The 22,154-nt window shown below is 35.3% G+C and overlaps 1 protein-coding gene and 1 long non-coding RNA gene across 6 annotated transcripts in view; one reads left to right on the top strand and one right to left on the bottom strand.

Annotated features, from left to right (window-relative positions):
* Positions 1-22,154, bottom strand: part of PTPN4 (protein tyrosine phosphatase non-receptor type 4) — a 91,997-nt gene that overhangs the window by 33,497 nt on the left and 36,346 nt on the right. For 2 of the 5 annotated variants that reach the window (XM_034422241.2, XM_034422259.2), the window contains exons 2-9: positions 21,255-21,409; positions 16,031-16,138; positions 10,225-10,267; positions 10,037-10,115; positions 8,410-8,454; positions 6,847-6,911; positions 1,719-1,839; positions 1,184-1,271 (exon numbers count right to left, since the gene is read on the bottom strand). In XM_034422241.2, the coding sequence (XP_034278132.1) occupies positions 1,184-1,271; positions 1,719-1,839; positions 6,847-6,911; positions 8,410-8,454; positions 10,037-10,115; positions 10,225-10,267; positions 16,031-16,138; positions 21,255-21,392 (687 nt within the window). In that variant the 5' untranslated portion in view covers positions 21,393-21,409. Of the gene's footprint in view, positions 1-1,183; positions 1,272-1,718; positions 1,840-5,988; positions 6,099-6,846; positions 6,912-8,409; positions 8,455-10,036; positions 10,116-10,224; positions 10,268-16,030; positions 16,139-21,254; positions 21,410-22,154 lie in introns of those variants that run through there. The other 3 variants (XM_034422250.2, XM_087881731.1, XM_060687896.2) reach the window with 2 other exon arrangements.
* The window catches only part of LOC117668402 (uncharacterized), a 44,320-nt gene that overhangs the window by 1,306 nt on the left and 20,860 nt on the right, over positions 1-22,154 (top strand). The window contains exon 2 of the long non-coding RNA XR_015731101.1: positions 8,122-8,198. This is a non-coding gene — a long non-coding RNA (uncharacterized LOC117668402). The remainder of the gene's footprint in view (positions 1-8,121; positions 8,199-22,154) is intronic.

Below are 22,154 nucleotides of genomic sequence, written 5' to 3'. Positions count from 1 at the left end.
GCCTCAAAAACAGGAAGGCCAGATTAGAGTTTGCCAAACAACATCTAACAAAGCCTTCACAGTTCTGGAACAAGATCCTATGGACAGATGAGACCAAGATCAACTTGTACCAGAGTGATGGGAAGAGAAGAGTATGGAGAAGGAAAGGAATTGCTCATGATCCTAAGCATACTACCTCATCAGTGAAGCATGGTGGTGGTAGTGTCATGGCGTGGGCATGTATGGCTGCCAATGGAACTGGTTCTCTTGTATTTATTGATGATGTGACTACTGACAAAAGCAGCAGGATGAATTCTGAAGTGTTTTGGGGAATATTATCTGCTCACATTCAGCCAAATGCTGCAGAACTCATTGGACGGTGCTTCACAGTGCAGATGGACAATGACCCAAAGCATACTCCAAAAGCAACCAAAGAGTTTTTGAAGGAACCGAAGTGGAATGTTATGCAATGGCCAAGTCAATCACCTGACCTGAATCCCATTGAGCATGCATTTCACTTGCTGAAGACAAAACTGAAGGGAAAATGCCCCAAGAACAAGCAGGAACTGAAGACAGTTGCAGTAGAGGCCTGGCAGAGCATCACCAGGGATGAATCCCAGCGTCTGGTGATGTCTATGCGTTCCAGACTTCAGGCTGTGATTGACTGCAAAGGATTTGCAACCAAGTATTAAGAAGGGAAAGTTTGATTTATGATTATTATTCTGTCCCATTATTTTTGGTCCCTTAACAAGTGGGAGGCACATATGCTGTAAATCCTACACCATTCACCTGACTTGGATGTACATACCCTCAAATTAAAGCTGACAGTCTGCAGTTAACACACATTGTGTTTATTTCATTCCAACTCCATTGTGGTGGTGTATAGAGCCAAAGATGTTAGAATTGTGTCAATGTCCCAATATTTCTGGACCTGACTATGTAAAGGTAGACCGAATTGCAGCCTTTTAAAATACTAACTACTTCACAAGCCAGGTTTGTAGTTCAGAATTTTTATTAAAAGCTTTAATTGCATGGGTTATATAAAACAAAACATAATTGGATTAAATTTTGAATATATCACTTTATACACTTTAATTCATGCTCATTTATTCTGAATACTTAAATGTATTTAAAATTGATAATCCATACAAAACAAGTTTACAGATGATACCCACTAAAATAGTAGAAATTAATTCAAACCTACCCTTGCATAGTGCAGTTCAACTCCATAGAGTTCTAAGGTTCGGGCAGTACTGAGATAACTGAACTCTGCTTCAGCTGGAGACAAACCTCTATATGGAGGCAAAAATAAGCAAACTTTAAATTCTTTTAAAATGCTTGTAAAATCTACCGGTAAACCCTTGCCTAAAAACAAAACTTTCTGCATGAAATATGGAAGAATGCAGTTTCAGTATTGTACAGAAATGGTTGATTGCAAAAGTGTATTTTTGCATACCTTATTTAATAGTTCCTGTTAGCAGGAACTCAACATAAATATAGTATCAAACCCTTAAGGGCAAGGGTGTGCTCTTTCACAAAATCTCTTTTTTATGGGTTTGCAATTATATGTTTGCTTTAAATGCTTTATTTCTTCATAAGAAGTAAATAGCACACCATGGAAAAAGCTAGGTTATAATTCAGACGGCTACTTTTGATCTGCACACACCTAATAGTTCTGCAGGCAGAGAATCAGTCATGTCATTTTTTTTATTATGACTTTATATTTTTGTCATGCTTACATATGTTGCTGATGTAGTTTGGATATTTCTTTTTCAAAGTCTTGAGGCTGGCCAGGGATGAAAGAGTAATCTGAGAGGTAGCCCGGGAAGTTATCTGTAAGGTTGTAGTCTCCCAGTTCAGCTGAAAGTTAAAATAAGCTATTTATATAACAGCAAGCCTGTTTCAACAACTTGCAGAACAAACAGAAGATATGGAAATAAAAACAGTTTATCTCCTCAGATCTTTCCACAAATGAATCAATTTGAATGTTGTCCTATAAAGACGAATATACATGAATCATTTCTTGAATATTAGTGCCAGAAAAACTTCAACCATCTGGTGCAAGTTTGCTTGAAAGCAAGTCCTATGAATTCCATATGAATAGCCCTCAAAATATTTTTCATTGAATCACATATATAATTCGATTGAATTATTTGATATACTAGTACCAATCTAATATTAAATATCTGTTGACAGTACAGTTAGTTCTTGACTTAGAACAGTTTGTTTAGTGACTGTTTGAAGTTACAACAGCACTGAAAAAAGTGACCTATGACCAGTTTTTACACTAGCAGCATCCCCATGGTCATGTGATCAAAATTCAGATGCTTGGCAACTTATTATTATGACAAATTATGACAGTCACAGTGTGCTGGGGTTATGTGATCCCCTTTGCGACCTTCTGACAAGTAAAGTCAATGGGGAGGCTAGATTCACTTAACAACCATGTTACTAACTTAAACAACTCCTGTGATTCATTTAACAACTGTGGCAAGGAAGGTCATAAAATGGAGCAAAATCCACTTAACTGTCTTGCTTAGCAACAGACGTTTTGGGCTCAATTATGGTCATAAATCAAGAACTATCTGTATTTCTATAAGCAACACTGAACAGTATTAAATATTTTTGGAAAAATGTATATTTATGTGCATTGTCCACTATAGTAATATAGACAAAATTGCATTGGTAGGTGCCCCTAAAACCTATTCTTTGAACAACACCCAATTTCAAAGAGATAAGCTACAGTTCAATTTATAAAGCTACGTGCCTCCCTGGGAGTGGCAGTTACTGCAAATAACACTTCAAAGAAATGCTGAGCTGCATACAATGTTCTTAGACTTGTTTTTAAATAACTTCTTTTAGACTGTTATAAAAAATAATGTATGTTTCTGTGTACTAATGCAATGATGGTAAACCTTTTGGGCTTGGAATGTCAAAAATTAAAAAAAAATGCTCAACTTGATTATGCTGACATATTAACCCCCCCCACCCCAAACAAATGAGAAACAATTCTCTATTTTCCAACCTCCATCTAGGCCACTCTGAACAGTATTCTCGATGTGTTAGAGCTGAGCTGGGCCTTAAATAAAGGCCCAGACTTTGACGTCAGCCCTAATTCACTGCTGCCACTCAAAAAGGCTGCTTCATATCATTCCCCCAGATGCTACCCAGGATCTGCCACGTGCCATTTACCTTCAAGCAATTTTCTCTTTCTGTTTGCAGACCCCTGTGGCCTACCCAGGGCTCCTCTGAGTTGCACAAGGTCTTTTGTCTGGAAACTTCAGAGAAAGCTCTTCCATGGCCTCTGCAGGCTCCAAAAACTGTGTGAAAGCACACCCTGTTCTTGTGCAAATTCCAGAGGCTATGCGAGAACACATGCCATTCTCTGCTGCCATCAAAACTCACACAAGTACAGGGCATGCTTTAGAGATTAATTGTTGTCAGGCGTTGAAAGCTGACGTGTCACCTAAAATGTCATGTTGTATCACCTTTGACATACAAGTCAGATTCACCATCATTGAACTAGTGCAACTGTTCTCACAAGAAATATATTGGTCCAATAACATTCTAATATTCCAGATTTTTAAACTGTGTTTTCTTCTATATTGAAAATTTTTATATAAGTCTAAATAAGTGAGTATAGACACAGTTAGATAAGATTAAACTCATACAACAAATCTCAAAATTATGTGCCACAATCTGAAGTTGAAGTATGCATTGTTCACCTTTAAACTTTTTTTAAATATTAAAAAGAACACAGTATCCGAAAGCCCTATGACAGAAATAAGAAACTTGTGACATATATCAGTGACTGTCAATGGATTTGTACTACATATGTGGCAAAAGTATATGAACCTCTGCTTTCAGTAAGCGAAGTGTCCTCCTTGGGCAGCAATAACTGCAACTAAATGTATCTAATGACTGTTGATCAATCCTGCACATTGGCTTGGAGGAATTTTAGCCCATTTCTCTTACAGAACAGCTTCAACTCAGGGATGCTGGAAAGTTTCCACACAGGAACTACCCTCCTTCCATAACATTTCTATAGAATTGCCCATTCCAAAACATTAATTTTTACTTTAGCATTAATCATTCTTAGCTGTACTACTTTGTATTTTAGGTCATTGTATTGTTGCATGACCCACTTTCTCTTGAGCTTCAGTTCATGGATGTCTAGTTCATAGGTCCATCAATGATGGCAAGTCATCCTGGTCCAGAGAAAGCAAGCACATCCAAGCCAAATTTCACAGAAGGGATAAGGTTCTTATACTGAAATCTAGTATTTGCCCTTTGCCAAACAACACTTTTCATTCAAGCAAGAGAATTCTCTTTTGATCTCATCCATCCATCGAACATTTTTCCAATAGCCTTATAATCTTTCACAAACTGTAGACAGGAAGCAATGATATTTTTTTGAGAGTAGTGGCTTTCTCCTTGCAATACTGTCATGCACACCATTACTGTTCAGTGTTCTTTTGATGGTGGTTTCATGAACAGTAGCATTTGCCAATGCAAGGCAGGTCTTTAGCTTCTTAAGATATTGCTCTAGGGGTTTTTGAGACCTCCCAGAGTATTACATGCCTTACTCTTGGTGTGATCTTGACTAGTTGACCACTCCTGGGGAAGGTAACAAAAGTGTTGAATTGCTACTATTTGTACACAATCTTCCTGATAGTGGATTGATGGAGTCCAACTCTTCAAAAGTAGTTTTGTAACCTTTTCCAGCCAGCTGGACATCAATAACTGTTTTTCAGAAGTCCTCAGAAATCTCCTTTGTTCAAGCCATGATACACTTTCACATGCCTATGAAGATCAGACTTTAATAGTGAATACCGAGAGTTGTGTTCTTTAAAGAATGCTGGACCTTCCACATTCACATCTGATAATCATTCCAATGATTGATGCATCTGATTCTAATTTCCCCTTCAAATTAACTGATAATTCTAAAGGTTCACCTACTTTTGCCACACACAAATAGTAGCTTTGGATCATTTTCCTCATTGAATAAATGAGCAAGTATAATATTTATGGTTCATTTATTTAATTGGATTCTCTTTATCTAATTTTAAGACTTATACAATCAGATTGTGTTTTAGGCCACTTTTATGCAGAAATATTAAAAATTCAAGAGTTCACAAACTTTAAAGCAACACTTTTCATATATGTTATTTCCCAGATGAAGTACATAGAAATCAGATTGACTATATTATTGGCAGAAGGAGGTGGAAGAGCTCAATTATTAACAACAAAGATACGGGCAGGACCAACTGTAGAACAGATTAGATATTGCTCATATGCAATTTCCCAGTTAAGGTAAAGTGGAAGAAAAAAGCCAAGCAGTTTCCATTATATGACCTTGAGCACATACACACCATTTTTAAGGAGAATATTAGGAAAGCTTTGAAGCTTTGGACCTCATTGATAAGGGTTCAGAGGCACTAAGGAATAAACTTAAAGAATTTGTTAAGAATGAATGTGTAAACAGATTGCCAAAGATCAAGAAACAGAAGAAAGCAAATTGTATGTCAGACCAAATAGTGAAAATTGCAAAAAAGAAAAGAGATAAAGCAACACTCCCTCCCCCCACCCCCATAATCACAGGAACAGACAAGGAAGAATTTTAAATAGCTGTTAGAAGAGACAAAACTGTAAATGAAAATGGAAACGGACATGTAAAAATGGGGTAAGTCTTCCAAAAAAATCCCCAAAATGAGAAATGAGTTCCAACTTCAAAATAGTACACTAAAGGACACCAATAGACAGTTCTTTACGAGAAAAACTATGTTTAGTTGATGATGGCAAAGGATCAGAAGGAGACTGGTAGGACTTTTTCTAACTAAATTTTTTATTTCAAGTTGCAAGCTTTTGTGAATTGCAGCTCACTTCAATAGAGGAACAGATAGTTACTGTTCCAAAGAAGATAAAAAAAAAAGATGGAAAGAATACACTGAAACTATGTACAATAGAGATTTTAACATCGCAGATGCCATAGAAGATACTCCTACTTACAAGAACATCTAGTACTAGAAGATGAAGTTAGATCAGCACTCTGGCCAGAACCAGTCAGAACCATCCATTACATTGATGGAATATCTACAGAAATACATGAAACAACAGAAGAAAACTAAATAATGGTTCTAACTAACCTGTGGTAGCAAATCTGGAAGAAAAAACTCCAGTATCTAACGAACTGGAAGGTACTGATCTACATACTAATTGCAAAGAAAAGGTTTTAGCAGAATCTGCAAACTACAGTACACTATCCTTAATTTCACATGCTAGTAAAATAATGTTTAGGATCATCCAATGCAGATTAGAGTCCTGGTATATTCCAGGAAAAGGAATAGGCCAGATGTTCAAGCTAGATTTAGAAAAGGCTTAGGAACATGAGAAATGCACGCAGGACATTGAGAAAGCCAAAGAATACCAAAATAAGTCAATGTGTACTTAATTGATTTAAAAAGGGTCTTTTAATTGTGTTTGTCATGTCATGCTGTAGAAAATATTTAGAAAATTGAGAATTCCAGATCATCTCCTGGATGAAACATAAATAACCTGTGTTATGCTAATGACATTCACAATAAAAAAAAAAGACTAAGATTAAATGTAAATATAAATTAATGCAAACTAATTTTCTTTGTGGCACTCTATGTAATTGAAAATTTACTTTGAAGAAGCAGGATAGAAAAGGGATGATGCTTTTGAACTTTGATATTGAAGAAGACTCTTGAAAATACTGTGGATAGCCAAGAAAATAAAAAATGGGTCAGCAAAGAAATCAACCAGAATTCATTCAAGGCATAATGTTACTTTATTCAAGGCATAATGTTACCATTAACCAGTATGTTCTCAATTTTAAACACTTACGTATGTACTTACACTGAACAGCATAGGAAGCCAAGAGTACAGCAGTATTATAAGGACAGGGCAATCTGTAAAAGGTAAAAAACAAAACCTAAAAATTTCCACTATGAACTATAATATTTAAATCCAAACTGTTTTATCAATTTATTTAAATTAGGCAAACCTATTGAACTGTGTGGATATATTTCCTTACGAAAACTTTGTACAGAACACATATCTTTCATGAGCTGAATCATGATATACTTTCCTATTTTTAAAGATAAAAATATGCCTATCAATTGATATTTAAATGATTAAAAGTATTCATTTAATTATTCTGGATATGAATAAACTGATATGTGCAGGTATTCCTCATTTAATAACCACAATTGGGACCATCAGCTCTATCGTTAAATCGGGCAACCATTCAGTGAAATATCACATGACCACATAGAATTTACAAAATCGGTTCCACTGTGGTTGTTAAGTGAATCACCTGTGGTCATTAAGTGAGTCATCATGTGATTTTACTGGTTTCTTTATTGACTTTGTTTGTCAGAAGCCAGCTGTGAATTTCACAAATAGCAATCATATAACTGTGGGAAACTGCGATGGTTGTAAATGTGCATTGGTTGCAAAGAATGATTACCGAATGGTAATCACATGGGGACACTGTAACATAAGGTTGAGGATCAATTATAAAGTTTTTCAGCACATTGTAATTTTAAATGGTCACTAAACAGGGCAGTCATTAAGAGTCCTATACAGAGGACTATCTGTATAGACATATCAAAATACTAAGCCAGGATTCTGGATAATATTGGTTTCCTATGTTCAAGCTGAATATTGATGCAGCCTAACATTGGTTGTGTTACTCTTATTACAACCATAAACAAAGGAAATTTTGCTTATTAATATCAAAACCAGATAGCCTGACACCCAGATAAACCAGGACTTATAAATTAAGATGCACGTTTGGTGTTTTGTCATGCCGGCCACATGGCCATGGAGAAGTCTTCGGACAGCGCTGACTCTTCGGCTTTGAAACGGAGCACTGCCCCCTAGAGTCGGGAATGACTAGCACATATGTGAGAAGGGAACCTTTACCTTTACCTTATAAATTATGAACCATGGTTTTATATCCTAGCCTGATAAAGACTGTCAAGATCTCCAAGTCTATTAACATGTGAAATCAGAATTTATGTTTTGTAGTTGGCAACTCAAGAAGAGGTAAATGTAAATGAACAATATCTCAGAATCCAACATGTCATTCAAAATAAACATGGTCACTTTTTATAGAACATATTGTCTACCTGGAAGGAATAGAAATTCTACATCCTGTTGGGAATTGGAAGTACAGGAATATTAGCAGACAGGTAAGAACATTTTAGCATTTAAACTCAATTTAGTATAATTCTGAATTCATTATAAAATGTGATGTCCCATCACAATATTCTAGTACACATTTTAAATTTTTCACAGAATGCATACATGATTATATGCATTATGTCATGGTGTTTAATGAATGCTGCCCATCCCTGCCCTGAATCACAAGACACTCAAGTTTGTAAAACAAACAAATCTTACCTTCCAGTAAGAATATCTTGTTTAATTTGCAAAAAATACTGGTACCTTAAAGAAAAAGTAAACAAGAACAACAGGTTGAGAAACTTACTATTATATTCTTATCTAACAAAATTAAGATGTCTTTTGACTTTGACATCTGCATTTTATGAAATGCCTTTATTTTGGCTTGTAAAACAAAACAAAATTAAAGCCAATTTCTTATTATTATTATACTAAAATAAATAAATCAACTAATGCGAAAGATTGAGGTGAAGATCTGTAATCTAATGAAATTATTAGGCAATCTCACGTTGTTAGCTCCATTTCCTATTTCTTCCATGTCTGAAACTGAATAATTTTTAATCAGTCAGAGAAATATGATACTGGTCTATCATCAATATTTACAACCACTCATTTAATTAATACACATTTTAAAAATAATCAAACCAGGTTTCAGATAAACTGCTATTGGGATGCATATGCATTAAATCTGGTGCTTTAATATTCTCTGCATCTCAGATAATGTCTTGCTTCCATTCATGAACTGAGAGTGAGGATTCATAAAAAATGTTTTGACTTATATTGAACTTTTATTAAAGATAAAAGGCAATAGTTTGCATCAATACATTGAAGACTTCATATAAATTGAATATATGTTTATGAATAATTTGAATATGTGCTTATGAATAAGCTGTTCAGAATATTTACTACATACTTATATATTTACACAAGGAATTATGTACTTTTCTACCTCCTAGTACTCAAGGAGATTCAGCATGTGGTTGGGCTCCCACAGTCCTCTTTTTATGTCAGTGGGAACACTCAGCACAGTATACTCCCTACTCAGCATGAATGTGGTGGCCTGATTTTTGCAAAGAAAGGGCCTATAAGTACACAAGAACCAAGTCATGTAGATTTTAAAGATAAAAGCTAGCACTTTGTATCTCCTGTAATCATGTAAGGAAGGACCCACATGGGATGCATTGCTTTAGTCCGATTGAGAGTGAAGAATGTTGACTGACTGTTGAAAATGCCTCCTTGTCTCCAAAGACCTGCAACTGGCCTATCAGTGAAACCTTGGAAAGGTCCTTGTGTCCATAGTTCAACCTGCTGTACCGGCAGAAGCCTGAATTCAAAGAAACCCCAACTCACAGGCATGCTCCTTTAGGGCCAGTGGAACCCTATCTAAAGTAAACAGTGGAACTGAAATCAAGCCAGATCTGACAAACAGGCCCCGACAGTCTCCAGACACTGAGTCAGAACTTTGATAGCACCCAGTTTAACTTGAGATGAATATATATACAATTCATTTTCATCATTACACTGAACTGACACACAACCTACCTAAGGGTTTCATGTAGGTACTAGATAGCATGGAGAAGAGAATTATGGATTTCGCATTGAACCAAATTGCAACAACCATGGATGCAGCCCTACTTGCCCCATGCTCACAAATTAGAACTGCCCACTCAAGAATGACTGCAAAAGATCCAGAAAACTGGATTCTTCTAGGACTCTCTGAAGCTGAAGTACTACCATCTTACGTAATGCCTTCTATAAAATCAAACATATGCAAATTTAACACCAACAGCATGTTTTACATAATAAAAACAAAGAGGTAACTGATTAAAATAAAAAAGACAGATACCGTGTATATTCTTCTTGAAGCTTATTAGGATCGCTTACAAAAAATTTGACTCTGAAGTTCAAATTGTGGGGTGATCCTCCTAAAATGAACCAAAACATTTGATTAGAATTTGATATTTTAGCTTACTTAGAATTTTACCTAAATTTACTGATGATTTTTATTCAAAGTAGATAAAATATTTTGCTCACTTTTCAACTGTTTCCTAATTGGCTTGTTTGGATCCAGCCACCTCTGAGGAAGAAAAAAGATTGGCTTATTATATTTTTTCCAAAACAAGATACGATTTGCCACATTTCAAAACCAGGAAATATTAAACACCCAGTTTTTATTTTCATGTTTGCAGTGATGCTGAAATGAGCACAGAGTTCATAAAATGCATGACATGTTCATCCTGGACAGACAGCTACAGGTAAACTCTTGGACCTGCTCTGGAAACCCTGAACCAGCACTCACAGATTATCATATTTTTCAGAGTATAAGACGTACTCTCTCCCCCCCCCTTAAAAGTGGGTGAAAATGTCTGTGCATCTTATATAGAAAATGTTGCTGAAGCACCACCCATCTGCCAGCCCCCACCCTTTGGCTGTTTTTGGCCTCCACATGCTCCATTTTTTACCAGTTCCAGGCTGCGGGGATCGCCACAGCACATCGCTGCCTCCACATGTTGCCTTTTCAGCCTCCGCACACCTGCCGCCTGGAACAGGCCAAAAACGTGATGCGAGGAGGCTGAAAACATGACGCGCAGAGGTAGCGATCAGCGGCTATGTGCTGTGACGATCCTGGCAGCCTGGAACGGGTCTAAAACGGAGAGGGCGGAAGCCAAAAACGCAACGCATGGAGGCGGTGATGGGCTGTGGCAATCCCCGCAGCCTGGAACAGCTGATTTGCGGTATTGCAGCAGGCCAATCCAACCACCAATCAGCTGCTTGTGCTGCGATAACGTGCTGAAGCTGACCAGGCTGCTTGCTGTTTGCTGCAAGGACACTAGCCAGATGAATACCGATGGGAGGCAGATTTTTTTTTCTTGTTTTCCTCCCCAAAAACTAATTTTCATTTTATAATCTGAAAAATATGGTATGTTATACGTAGCCAGTGTGGCTAACAATGCAAGATAAACATACCATGTTTTAAGCTTACTATCCTACAGCTTTGGGGGAGGGTATGCCAAAAATTTAAATGTCCCCTAATTTATACATCAAAACATTTTAAATACAAAATTAGTTGAAATCAATGTCAGGCAAGCATATGGAAAAATCCATAGAACAAGATTATTTCAGTTTATCTCCAAGTATGTAATTTTTAATAAAGAATCCCATTTAACTCCAAAGGAAATTATTTTCCTTATCAGTTTTAATTTCTGGATTAATGATGTATATTTTAATTATTTATTTATTTATTACATTCATCTGGAAACACCTGTAATGAACACATCATATTGGCTTTCCTCTCCACCCCCCAATTTGACAAGAAACCAATTTGGAATAAATTGAATTTAGATGTGCACCCTGGTGATTAGAAAGAACAAAAGGCCACATGCATCCTGTTTAAAATAGTTCTATTTTCTTTAGGAAATTACGCTTACCTAATTTTGCTTCTCTCAGTACTATGAGCCAGTGGGTGTGTTACTAATTTATGTATGCAATATTTTATGAGTGCTTTTCTAGTCAAATGATTTCTAGAACGCATTCACTGCAGACTCAATCATCATAGATGGATTTGACATTCATGGAATGTACAATCACTATGATTTCATTTTTATAAAAATCAACAAACAAAACTGCCATCCTTTGCTAAGTAACTTTATGGTAACACACACACACACACACACACACACACACACACACACACACACACACACACCAAAAAGATACTATTTTACCATATGATTCTTGGAAGATTTGAAAAATTACAAATATTATATTAACAAAAATGAGCAAACATGATGGAGAAAGTTATAGGCGAAAAGTTATTTAGGTTAAAAATATGTGATGAAAATACAGCAGTATATATCAATATATAAGATGAATATTAAGAATTACCAAGAATAATTAGTGGAGAATTTTTTATTTTAAAATCAAGCTGGTTAGCTTTGTTAAAGCTGTTTGGTAATACAGCAAACCTTGATATAATAAATTTCAGTTTAGCAAACTTTGGAGGAAACAGAAACCATCTGTCTTTATACTTTTGTGTACTTATAAACTCTCATTTTACATAAAACAGGCATGTATAAAATTCCATTCAGATATAATAGATGATCAGCTAAATTGAATATATTGTCCTAAGTCTAGTCACACTATTTAATAAACTCTATATTAGATTTTGGTGTTATTGTTGTTGTTATGCACATACTTTTTGGGGATGGGATTTTTTTGGGTTACAAATTACTCTGTGTTTCCTTCCTAATGGCAAATTAAATCAAGTAAGAAAACTGGCAAGACAGAGACAAGAGAAAAATTTAATTATATATGTATGGAAAGGGAAAGGAAGGGCCCACTTTGAGAGTAACAAGTTATAATTAACCTTGATACTTTTCTTACATATCCCAACTAATGAATTTGCCAAAGCTCTTTCAGTTTATGACATGTTATTCATGTCATTTCTCTCATAAGAACATTAACTACTTTGCAAGAGATTAAATGAGATTAAAATATTTACAACATTCTTACCTATGTGTTTTCATTATTATAAAAAGCTGGAGTAAAAGCACACCTCTGGAAGTGCCCATTATGATCGCCATATAACAGCAATATATGAACCATCTATAAGAATTATCATAGGCTACAAAACTAGCCAACCAAGTTAATTAATGAAATATTTATTTTAATAAACTCAAAAAGAATAAATATTCCTGATGAGCTACAGTAATTAACCGCAAACCATAGTTCTGATTTCCGAATAAATGATGGTGTCCTAACTGTCTCAGGACACATAGTTTGAGAACTGCTATGGGTGCCATGAAAAAAATTAGTGAGACATTAAGGTCTTAGAAAGTTTGGGGGTATCTGGTACAATATAAGATACAAACAGTGATTTGTGAAAATACTTACAATTATAAAAATAATTACCTTGAATTTCTGTTCATTTTTTGCTTATTCTAATTACACTCTTCTTTCTGTTTGAGCACTTTGGCTATAATTTTATCATGATTTAGAAAACTCTTTTCATGATTATTTGTATTTTGGACTATTGTCTCAAATATTCATCTACTTTTAATAGCAGGGTATTAGTTTACTATTATGCATTTCTGAATTTAATTATAGCTTCTGATTAGACCATTATTAATAGATATCTATTCATTGCTGTATTTCTTACTTTATTCTTGGATGAAATTAAAAGCAATGATACACAATTTTAGCACAGGAAAAAGTCTGAATGAACTAAGGATTGCATGTTGTTTTCCTGTTGCAGTCTGCCATATGTACACACAAAGGGATTTTATGTTTAATAAAGATATTACACAGACCTTGGGAGCAAAAATAACAGTAAAAGGAAGAATTTACGTAATCTGTGTTAATTTCTCAAATTAGAATATACAACCTTTGTTAAGAGTTTTTTCTCAGTCACTGAAATATCTGTTGTTTTACCTTTCTCTATCCCGGAGTGTTAACAAAGTGCCAGAGGCAAACTGGTAAAATAGATTAAACATGTGAAAATATATCAAGAGATATGTATTCCATAGTCTCTAAAACAGTGGTTCTCAACTTGTGGGTCGCGACCCCTTTGGGGGTCGAATGATCCTTTCACAGGGGTCACGTAAGACCATCGGAAAACACATATTTTCAATGGTTTTAGGAATAATTTTATGGTTGGGGGTCACCACAACATGAGGAACTGTATTAAAGGGTTGCGGCATTAGGAAGGTTGAGAACCACTGCTCTAAAAGAAGCTGTTGAAAGATCAATGTTTGGATCCTACAAACTTTGATAATTAGTGACCAGCCTCCAATATTTTTCTAAAGTCCCTAGAATAAACAGTAGCAGAAAACACTAGGCATTCTTTGGTAGAGCTAATAGAGATTCTTTCTAATATCAATTCACATCTGCCTTAAGAGCTGAAATATTTCTGATAACTGTACAGCCTACGCCAAGAACTAGACAAGATAAGAATGTTCTTGATTTCCATTTGCCTCTCAGTGGCACCTATTACAATTTAAATGGGCCAAAGAACTCAGGAATTTACAGAGAAAATAAGCTGAAGATATTTATATTGTACCAGAAAACAAATGTCCAGATTTATTTTATTTTAAGGTGGAAAAGTGAAACAATGACCAATACAGGTGAAACTTGAAAAATTAGAATATCATCCAAAAGTTCATTTATTTCAGTAATGCAACTTAAAAGGTGAAACTAATATATGAGATAGACTCATTTCATGCAAAGTGAGATAGTTCAAGCCTTGATTTGTCATACTTTTGATGATTATGGCTTACAGCTCATGAAAACCCCAAATTCACAATCTCAGTAAATTAGAATATTACATGAAATCAATAAAACAAGGATTGTACATAGAACAATATCGGACCTCTGAAAAGTATAAGCATGCATATGTACTCAGTACTTGGTTTGGGCTCCTTTTGCATCAATTACTGCCTCAATGTGGCGTGGCATGGATGCTATCAGCCTGTGGCACTGCTGAGGTGTTATGAAAGACCAGGATGCTTCAATAGCAGCCTTCAGCTCTTCTGCATTGTTCGATCTCATGTCTCTCATCTTTCTCTTGGCAATGCCCCATAGATTCTCTATGGAGTTCAGGTCAGGCGAGTTTGCTGGCCAATCAAGCACAGTAATCCCATGGTCATTGAACCAGGTTTTGGTACTTTTGGCAGTGTGGGCAGGTGCCAAGTCCTGCTGGAAAATGAAGTCAGCATCCCATAAAGCTCGTCTGCGGAAGGAAGCATGAAGTGCTCCAAAATCTTCTGGTAGACGGCTGCGTTGACCCTGGACTTAATGAAGCACAGTGGACCAACACCAGCAGATGACATGGCTCCCCAAATCAACACAGACTGTGGAAACTTCACACTGGACTTCAAGCATCTTGCAGTGTGTGCCTCTCCATTCTTCCTCCAGACTCTGGGTCCTTGGTTTCCAAATGAGATGCAAAAGTTGCTCTCATCAGAAAAGAGGACTTTGGACCACTGAGCAACAGACCAGTTCTTTTTTTCTTTAGCCCAGGTAAGACGCTTCTGACGTTGTTTGTTGTTCAGGAGCGGCTTGACAAGAGGAATACGACATTTGAAGCCCATGTCCAGGATCCATCTGTGTGTGGTGGCTCTTGATGCACTGACTCCAGCCTCAGTCCACTCCTTGTGAAAGTCCCCAACACTTTTGAATGGCCTTTTCCTGACAATCGTCTCCAGGCTGCGGTCATCCCTGCTGCTTGTGCACCTTTTTCTTCCACATTTTCCCTTCCACATAACTTTCTATTAATGTGCTTTGATACAGCACTTTGGGAACATCCAACTTCTTTTGCAATTACCTTTTGAGGCTTTCCCTCCTTATGGAGGGTGTCAGTGATGGTTTTCTGCACAACTGTCTTTGCCACGATTGTGATTCCTACTGAACCAGACTGAGAGACCATTTAAAGGCTCAGGAACCCTTTGCAGGTGTTATGGCTTAATTAGCTGATTAGAGTGGGACACTTTGAACCTAGAATATTGAATCTTTTCACAATATTCTAATTTTCTGAGATTGTGAATTTGGGGTTTTCATGAGCTGTAAGCCATAATCATCAAAAGTATGACAAATCAAGGCTTGAACTATCTCACTTTGCATGAAATGAGTCTATCTCATATATTAGTTTCACCTTTTAAGTTGCATTACTGAAATAAATGAACTTTTGCATGATATTCTAATTTTTCGAGTTTCACCTATATATTGCTCATAATAATTTTTCTACAGTATAAGCAACTTCAGAATAATCATGTGTGTTATGATCAATAAAACAAAATCTCAAATGCCAAGAGAAGAGAAAATGGGAATATATAGTACAGCTTACAGGGTTATCAGCAGAATCATCAGCCACTTGTAAACCAAAATAGTCTCTCTCAGTCAGATCAAGATGTTTGAAAACTACATCCAACAGAACTTGCCCCTGATCATGTTTCTGTAGAAAGAAAAAAATAACAAAAATAGTTTACAGATAAAACTAAAGTTTCAACCAAAACTTTACATTCTGCCAGTATTAATTTCCACTAGCCCCAAATAATATAGAAATTTAGGAATAAAGAGATCTCTTTCAAACATTTAGCAAAGCAAAGCAAACCAAACATATACCTAAATGGAATACACAAATATAAACATGCTCATCATCTTTCAACTCTTTTGCTCGTAATTTTTTTGCAACAGAATTTCAACAAAAATTCAAGAAAAATTCTTATGTCTACATTTTCATGTATGTATTAAAAAACTAAAGGGGGCAAAGATACAAAGGGCATCCTTTTTAAAAAAAAATAAATAAATTCTTGTCATCCCAGTGACTGAATTGAACAGAGGAATTTTATTGCATTTTTCATTGATTCTGAGATTATAGGATCATATTCTCCTGGTCTATTGAAATAATTGTTAAACATTTAATAAGAAGTTAATACTGGTTGAACTATCCATATCAATGTTTTAAATATTGATTCTCTGCAAAGTATAATTGAATAGTTGCACATGTCAAAATGGTTGTATGTCAATGTGCATTTCAGAGTTAAATGATCTCTACTTCCACTAAATTTCATTGTAGACTTAGAACTTGTAGAACATTTTCAACAGTCTGCCCTGCCCATGAGAATATAAACTTGTCTCTTCCTCGTATATCTGACAGGTATGCTGTTTAACCACACCTTTATTTCCTTTGTTCCTTTTAGACTCTGTACTTGTACCTTATTTCATTACATCTTTCATACTTTGACCTGCTGGCCAAATTATACATAATTTCCTTTCTGTACATATTAAAATTAAATATCCACTAACTCAGTGGCTCTTGAACTGTTTTGATCCAATTATCCCATTTCTCAGTCTCAAATGATGTTATTACTACCACAAAAAAGCAGACTCTTGTTTTATAAAGCATCTGAGCAGCAGCAATTCGAAACTGGATCATCGACTCACAAACAAGCTATTACAAAGTGCTCCATTACCCCCAAATATGCCCAAATTACCCCTACCGGGAGTAATTACTCCCAGTTTAAGAACACTGCACTAAATGATAAACATTGCACTTGTACATGAAAGTACAAGTACACATGTTTTCCATTCCCACATTTTTAGTTCTGTGCAGTATGTCTACACGACTTGGGGGAAAATAACTTTCCTTTATGAGCCTAAATCATAGAACTTGCTTATGATCAGTAGCAAAGACCAAATACTTAACAAATGACAGAAATGGGTAAAAATTACTGCTTGTTATAACTGACATGTCTATAACAATTAAATTTAATTGCAAAACATACTGGGAATACACTGGAAAATAATATAAACAAATTAGAATCAGATTTTGATTTAGAAAAACCTACAGTTTTGCACTATGTTAATGTTAAATCTTGTTGTAATATTTTATTTTATAGTGAATTCAAGTAACATTAGTTTACCACTGAAAATTTATGATTGTGCATAAATATATATGCTGTGTTATAATTTGCTTTTTGGGGAAACAAAGAGATACCTATTTTAATTTTTAAGTATACAAAAATATTAAAATAAAAAAATGCATTATGTATATTCTTATTTTAACTTCATTTTATTTGGGAGGAATACTGAGACATTTAATTCAGCGAAGTTCTATTTTCAAGTATAGCAGGAGAATTCTGTCAACCTTTGGAGAAAATGGCTATATTACTGTATGTACTGCAAAGGTTATAAAAAGATCATGGGGAAATCATTTTAGGTTGCAAGGACAGTTCTCCATATGAATACACACACCCTGCCAATTTCAACCCACAAAAATTCAAAACTAAGTGGTAGACAGGAGTAGGAGGAACAGAAGGACCTAGGTAATATTAGCATCACTTCCACCCAAACAGGAAGGCCCTTGTTGTTTTAATCCAACAAATGCCACAGACAACTCACATCTTCATATATTCCATAAATACTTCCCAGAGAGTCTCAAAACTGAACCACACCTTCTCTATGTGTGCTTCTAAGTAGATGAGCCATGTAAGTGTCAGTGTATCTGTGCAGGTTCTCAGAACACAGGTGTAATATTCCTTCTGTACGTATTATCAAAAAAGAAAAAAAAAACTGGCTCATCTTATTGCAGTGTTCTTGACATGAAATGTAAAACATGCTGTATATACAGTGTAATCCTCATGTCTTAAAAATGTCTTAAACTTCTTTAACCAGTATAATATAATCAAGTAAGTAAAAGAGAAAAAAGACAGGGGGAAAAAGGAACAAGACATATTGACTACTAATAGCCCAAGAAATATCTTAAAAAAAAACTAGAATTAGGTCATGATCAGTATTTTAAACAAGCTCAGTAAGAATTTGCAAACTGGCAATACTGCAAAGATTCCACTGAAAAAAGTAATCAACATTCACTAATGAAAAATCAGAAAAGAGATTGGTGGTCTAGAATTATGAAACATCACCCTCCCAAAAAACGGATCTCACACACCCACACCCCTTTTCTATACTGTGTCAATTTAAAGGTGCAACTCTAACTAAAAGCTCTTCTGGTGATCCCCCTCCACACACAATAGATATATGCATGTGAATATTTATATTTATTCACTTACATATTAATGTGCATAAAATCTTGTGTGTGTGTGTGTGTGTGTGTGTGTGTGTGTGTGTGTGTGTATACACTCCCAGACATCACATTCTCCCCCACCCCAAAAAAATTAGGGCCAAGAGTAATAAAAAAGGTAGTTAATGTTTTTTTTCTTCCTAGCACATATTCTCCCAACTGCAGGGCCCCCCTTTTTTCCCCCAGATCAACCCAATGCTGATCCATTGATTGTGACTGGAATTGATCAACAGGCTTATCAACAGGCTTGATATTGTGGGCTGAGAGATTAAATTCTCAAAGTCACCCAAACCAGCTTTCATGCTTAATGAGAGACTAGAATTCACAGTCTCCTGGTTTCTAGCCTGGTTCCTCAACCACTAGACCAAATTGACTCTCTTGTAAAATAAGGCATCATATTATTTTATTTTTGATAAAATAAGTATTCTACTTATAAAAACGTGTCCACCATTTTCTTGCATACAAGTAAACCAGTGTTAGATACATACAATATGCGCATATATTCTCCACCTTCCTTTAATCAAAGACAAGTAAAAAACTTTGTTGAAAAAGATTTAAGAGAAGATTATGTTAAATATGAGAAAGGCCAAATGAAACTGAATGGAAATGTGAAAAAGGGAAGTGATAACTGGCCAGGGACTGGCAAAAGAAAAAGGACAGAAATCCTGTGCTTGTGTGTTTTAGAAAGGATTAAAATGCATGAGCAGCAGGGATAAGCTCCACGCCTCCCAAGTTGCTTGGGAGGCTGATCTTCAAGGTCATCCTCAGCAGGGACATCTTCAGCCATCTGTACCTCCTGCTCATTCATGTTTTCAACAGCTTTTTCTATTTTCAGCAAATGTCCATCACATACTATATGTGAGGGAAAAATCCATAAATAAGATAAATACTGTATGCCTTCTTACAAGTCTGCTCTCTTCCTGATCTCAGCTTCCTTACTTTTAATCCTTATTTTGAAATTACCACTATATCATCAAATTAATATATACTTTCAAATAGATTTCTTTTATTTATATATGACAGTAAGTACAAAAGAAATCCTTGATTCCCCAAGAACTAATCATATAAATATTATCTGTTGCCCATAGACCAAAAATGCAATCATTATCACTGTGTATTAAAAATAGGAGCCTGAGAAAAACAAATAACTGTTTGCCTATGTCACTTGTGCTAATCTATTGCTGAACAGATTATAGATTCTATGAATTAGAAATTTTAGTACTGGTTTTTCTTGCATATTATTCCATTTTATGAAACCACTGTTAACAGACTAAAGCCAAACTATTCTGGTTTTCATTTTGGTTCTTAAACCATCATTTGTATATTAAACTGTTCTTTTTCTTCATAACAGGATCAGGACAGAAATATCTGATGTTAATATACAAAAATATTCTAGAAAATCTCAGTAAAAGAGGCAAGAACAAAGGCAAAAAATGGTTATACCATACTACTATTTTGTCATTTTTAGTGGTAGATAAATAAATGCTTTTAAAAGCCTCTAACGATCCCAGCTGAGTTGCCTGATCGTCAGAGGCTTTTAAAAGCATTTTTTTCTACAACTTCCTCGGCCGAAGAGGTTGCAGAAAAAATGCTTTTAAAAGCCTCTGACGATCCCAGCTAAGCAGCGCGATCATCAGAGGCTTTTTTTTTTTTACTTTTAAAAGCATTTTTTCGGCCGAAGAGGTTGTAGAAAAAAAATGCTTTTAAAAGCCTCTGACGACCAGACAACTTAGCAGGGATCGTTAGAGGATTTTAAAAGCATTTTTTTCTACAACCCCTTCGGCTGAAAAAATGCTTTTAAAAGTAAAAAAACCCAGCCTCTGATGATCGCACAGCTCAACTGGCGGGGATTTTTGCTACCGGTTCTCTGAACCACCCACCACCATTGCTACCGGATCGGGTCATCCGGTCCGAACTGGGAACATTTCACCCCTGCTCAATACTATTGTTTTTACTATCGGAAAAACATTAAGAAATGCAAAATACTTTAAACAAGAATAATGGGAAGACTAGAAATTAAGTCTTGAAAGGAAAAGAGGCTAAAGAAAGTATTTTTAGCCCTAAAAATATCAAAATGGGTGAGGAATTTAAGAACACTCTTCAGGTTCTTAAAAGAAAGTGATGCTTTTAGGAAAACGGAGTGGCTATATTCTATCATCCTAGAGAGCAGGACACAAAATAATGGCATTAAGTTACAAGGAGGCAAATTTTCTTGACTGTCAGGAAAAATTCCAAATGGTAAAGACATTTGGAATGAAAGTAGTTACTGTGAAAGCTCTCCTTTACTGGATATATTTAAACAGAGATTTGATAGCAAGCGGTCAAGGATGCTTTCATTTGGTTTCTTGTACCAAAGTGGAGGTCGAAGTTGATGACATAAATGCCCCTCCCAATTCTATTATTCTATTTTGTGTTAAATTTGTTATAAAATGATTAAAAATGAAATTAATATTGTATTATAGGAATGCTTCCTAAACACCGTACTTACATTAAGTCTGAATGCTTGTACAGTATTATCTAGAAGAAGAATATTGCAGACCACCTCTGTATGCTGTCTATCTCGTGCCAGCTCAGATGCTCGTACATTGTAGGTTCTGCCAGCAGGCAATCGGAAACGTCCAGTCATTACTGTCCACACAGCGTCTTTAAAAGGAAAAAATAAAGACTTATTATTTCTAACCTTCTCAGGTTAGAAGCACAAGCATGATTAAGCAAACAGAAATAGACCTTTTTTTAATGTTCAAAGCTTTATATCTACTGCAAATAAACTGGAAAAAATGGTTCAGATTAACTATCCATACCTCTATAATTCTGGGTGTTGTGCAACATATAAATTTAATAATTATTACAGTAATATGTATGAGATCAATTCTTGAAACTTAAATTGAAATTTTATGGAAAATGGTTTTGTGAAAAATTGCTTTGTAGTAAACAGCAACAAAATCCTAGAAGTTGCATCTATTTTAAATGCAAACCCTTTTGAAACAAAATGGCACATGGAGTACAACTTTAACTAGTGTTCATGGACTAACCACTGGAATTCTTTTTAACGTATTTGTCCGCGAAAATAATTTCATAAAATGGAATTTATAATTAAATAAGATATTCACATAGCATATTAAATGTATTCAAAAAATTAATAAATGCCAAAATTCCAAATGTTAAAAACAAAGATTTTTTTTTTAAAAAAGTTTATAATACCCAGGGAGCAATACAAGATTTATCACTGAAGAAAAAAGTGGCTCATATTTCACTTATATCATAAATTAGTCACTTCATGCATTATGACCTTCATAATCTTCAGGATTATCACTCTTCTACAATCATAGTAACAGTTAACATATTTTAACCTGTCATAAATATAGTCCAACTATGCCTAAAATTCTCC

The sequence above is a fragment of the Pantherophis guttatus genome, chromosome 1 (genome assembly GCF_059756535.1).
Source record: "Pantherophis guttatus breed Tessera chromosome 1, ASM5975653v1, whole genome shotgun sequence".
In the NCBI taxonomy this organism is placed as follows: Eukaryota; Metazoa; Chordata; class Lepidosauria; order Squamata; family Colubridae; genus Pantherophis; species Pantherophis guttatus.
Note: the sequence above shows the minus strand (reverse complement) of the source record. Positions and strands in the feature narration are given on the sequence as shown.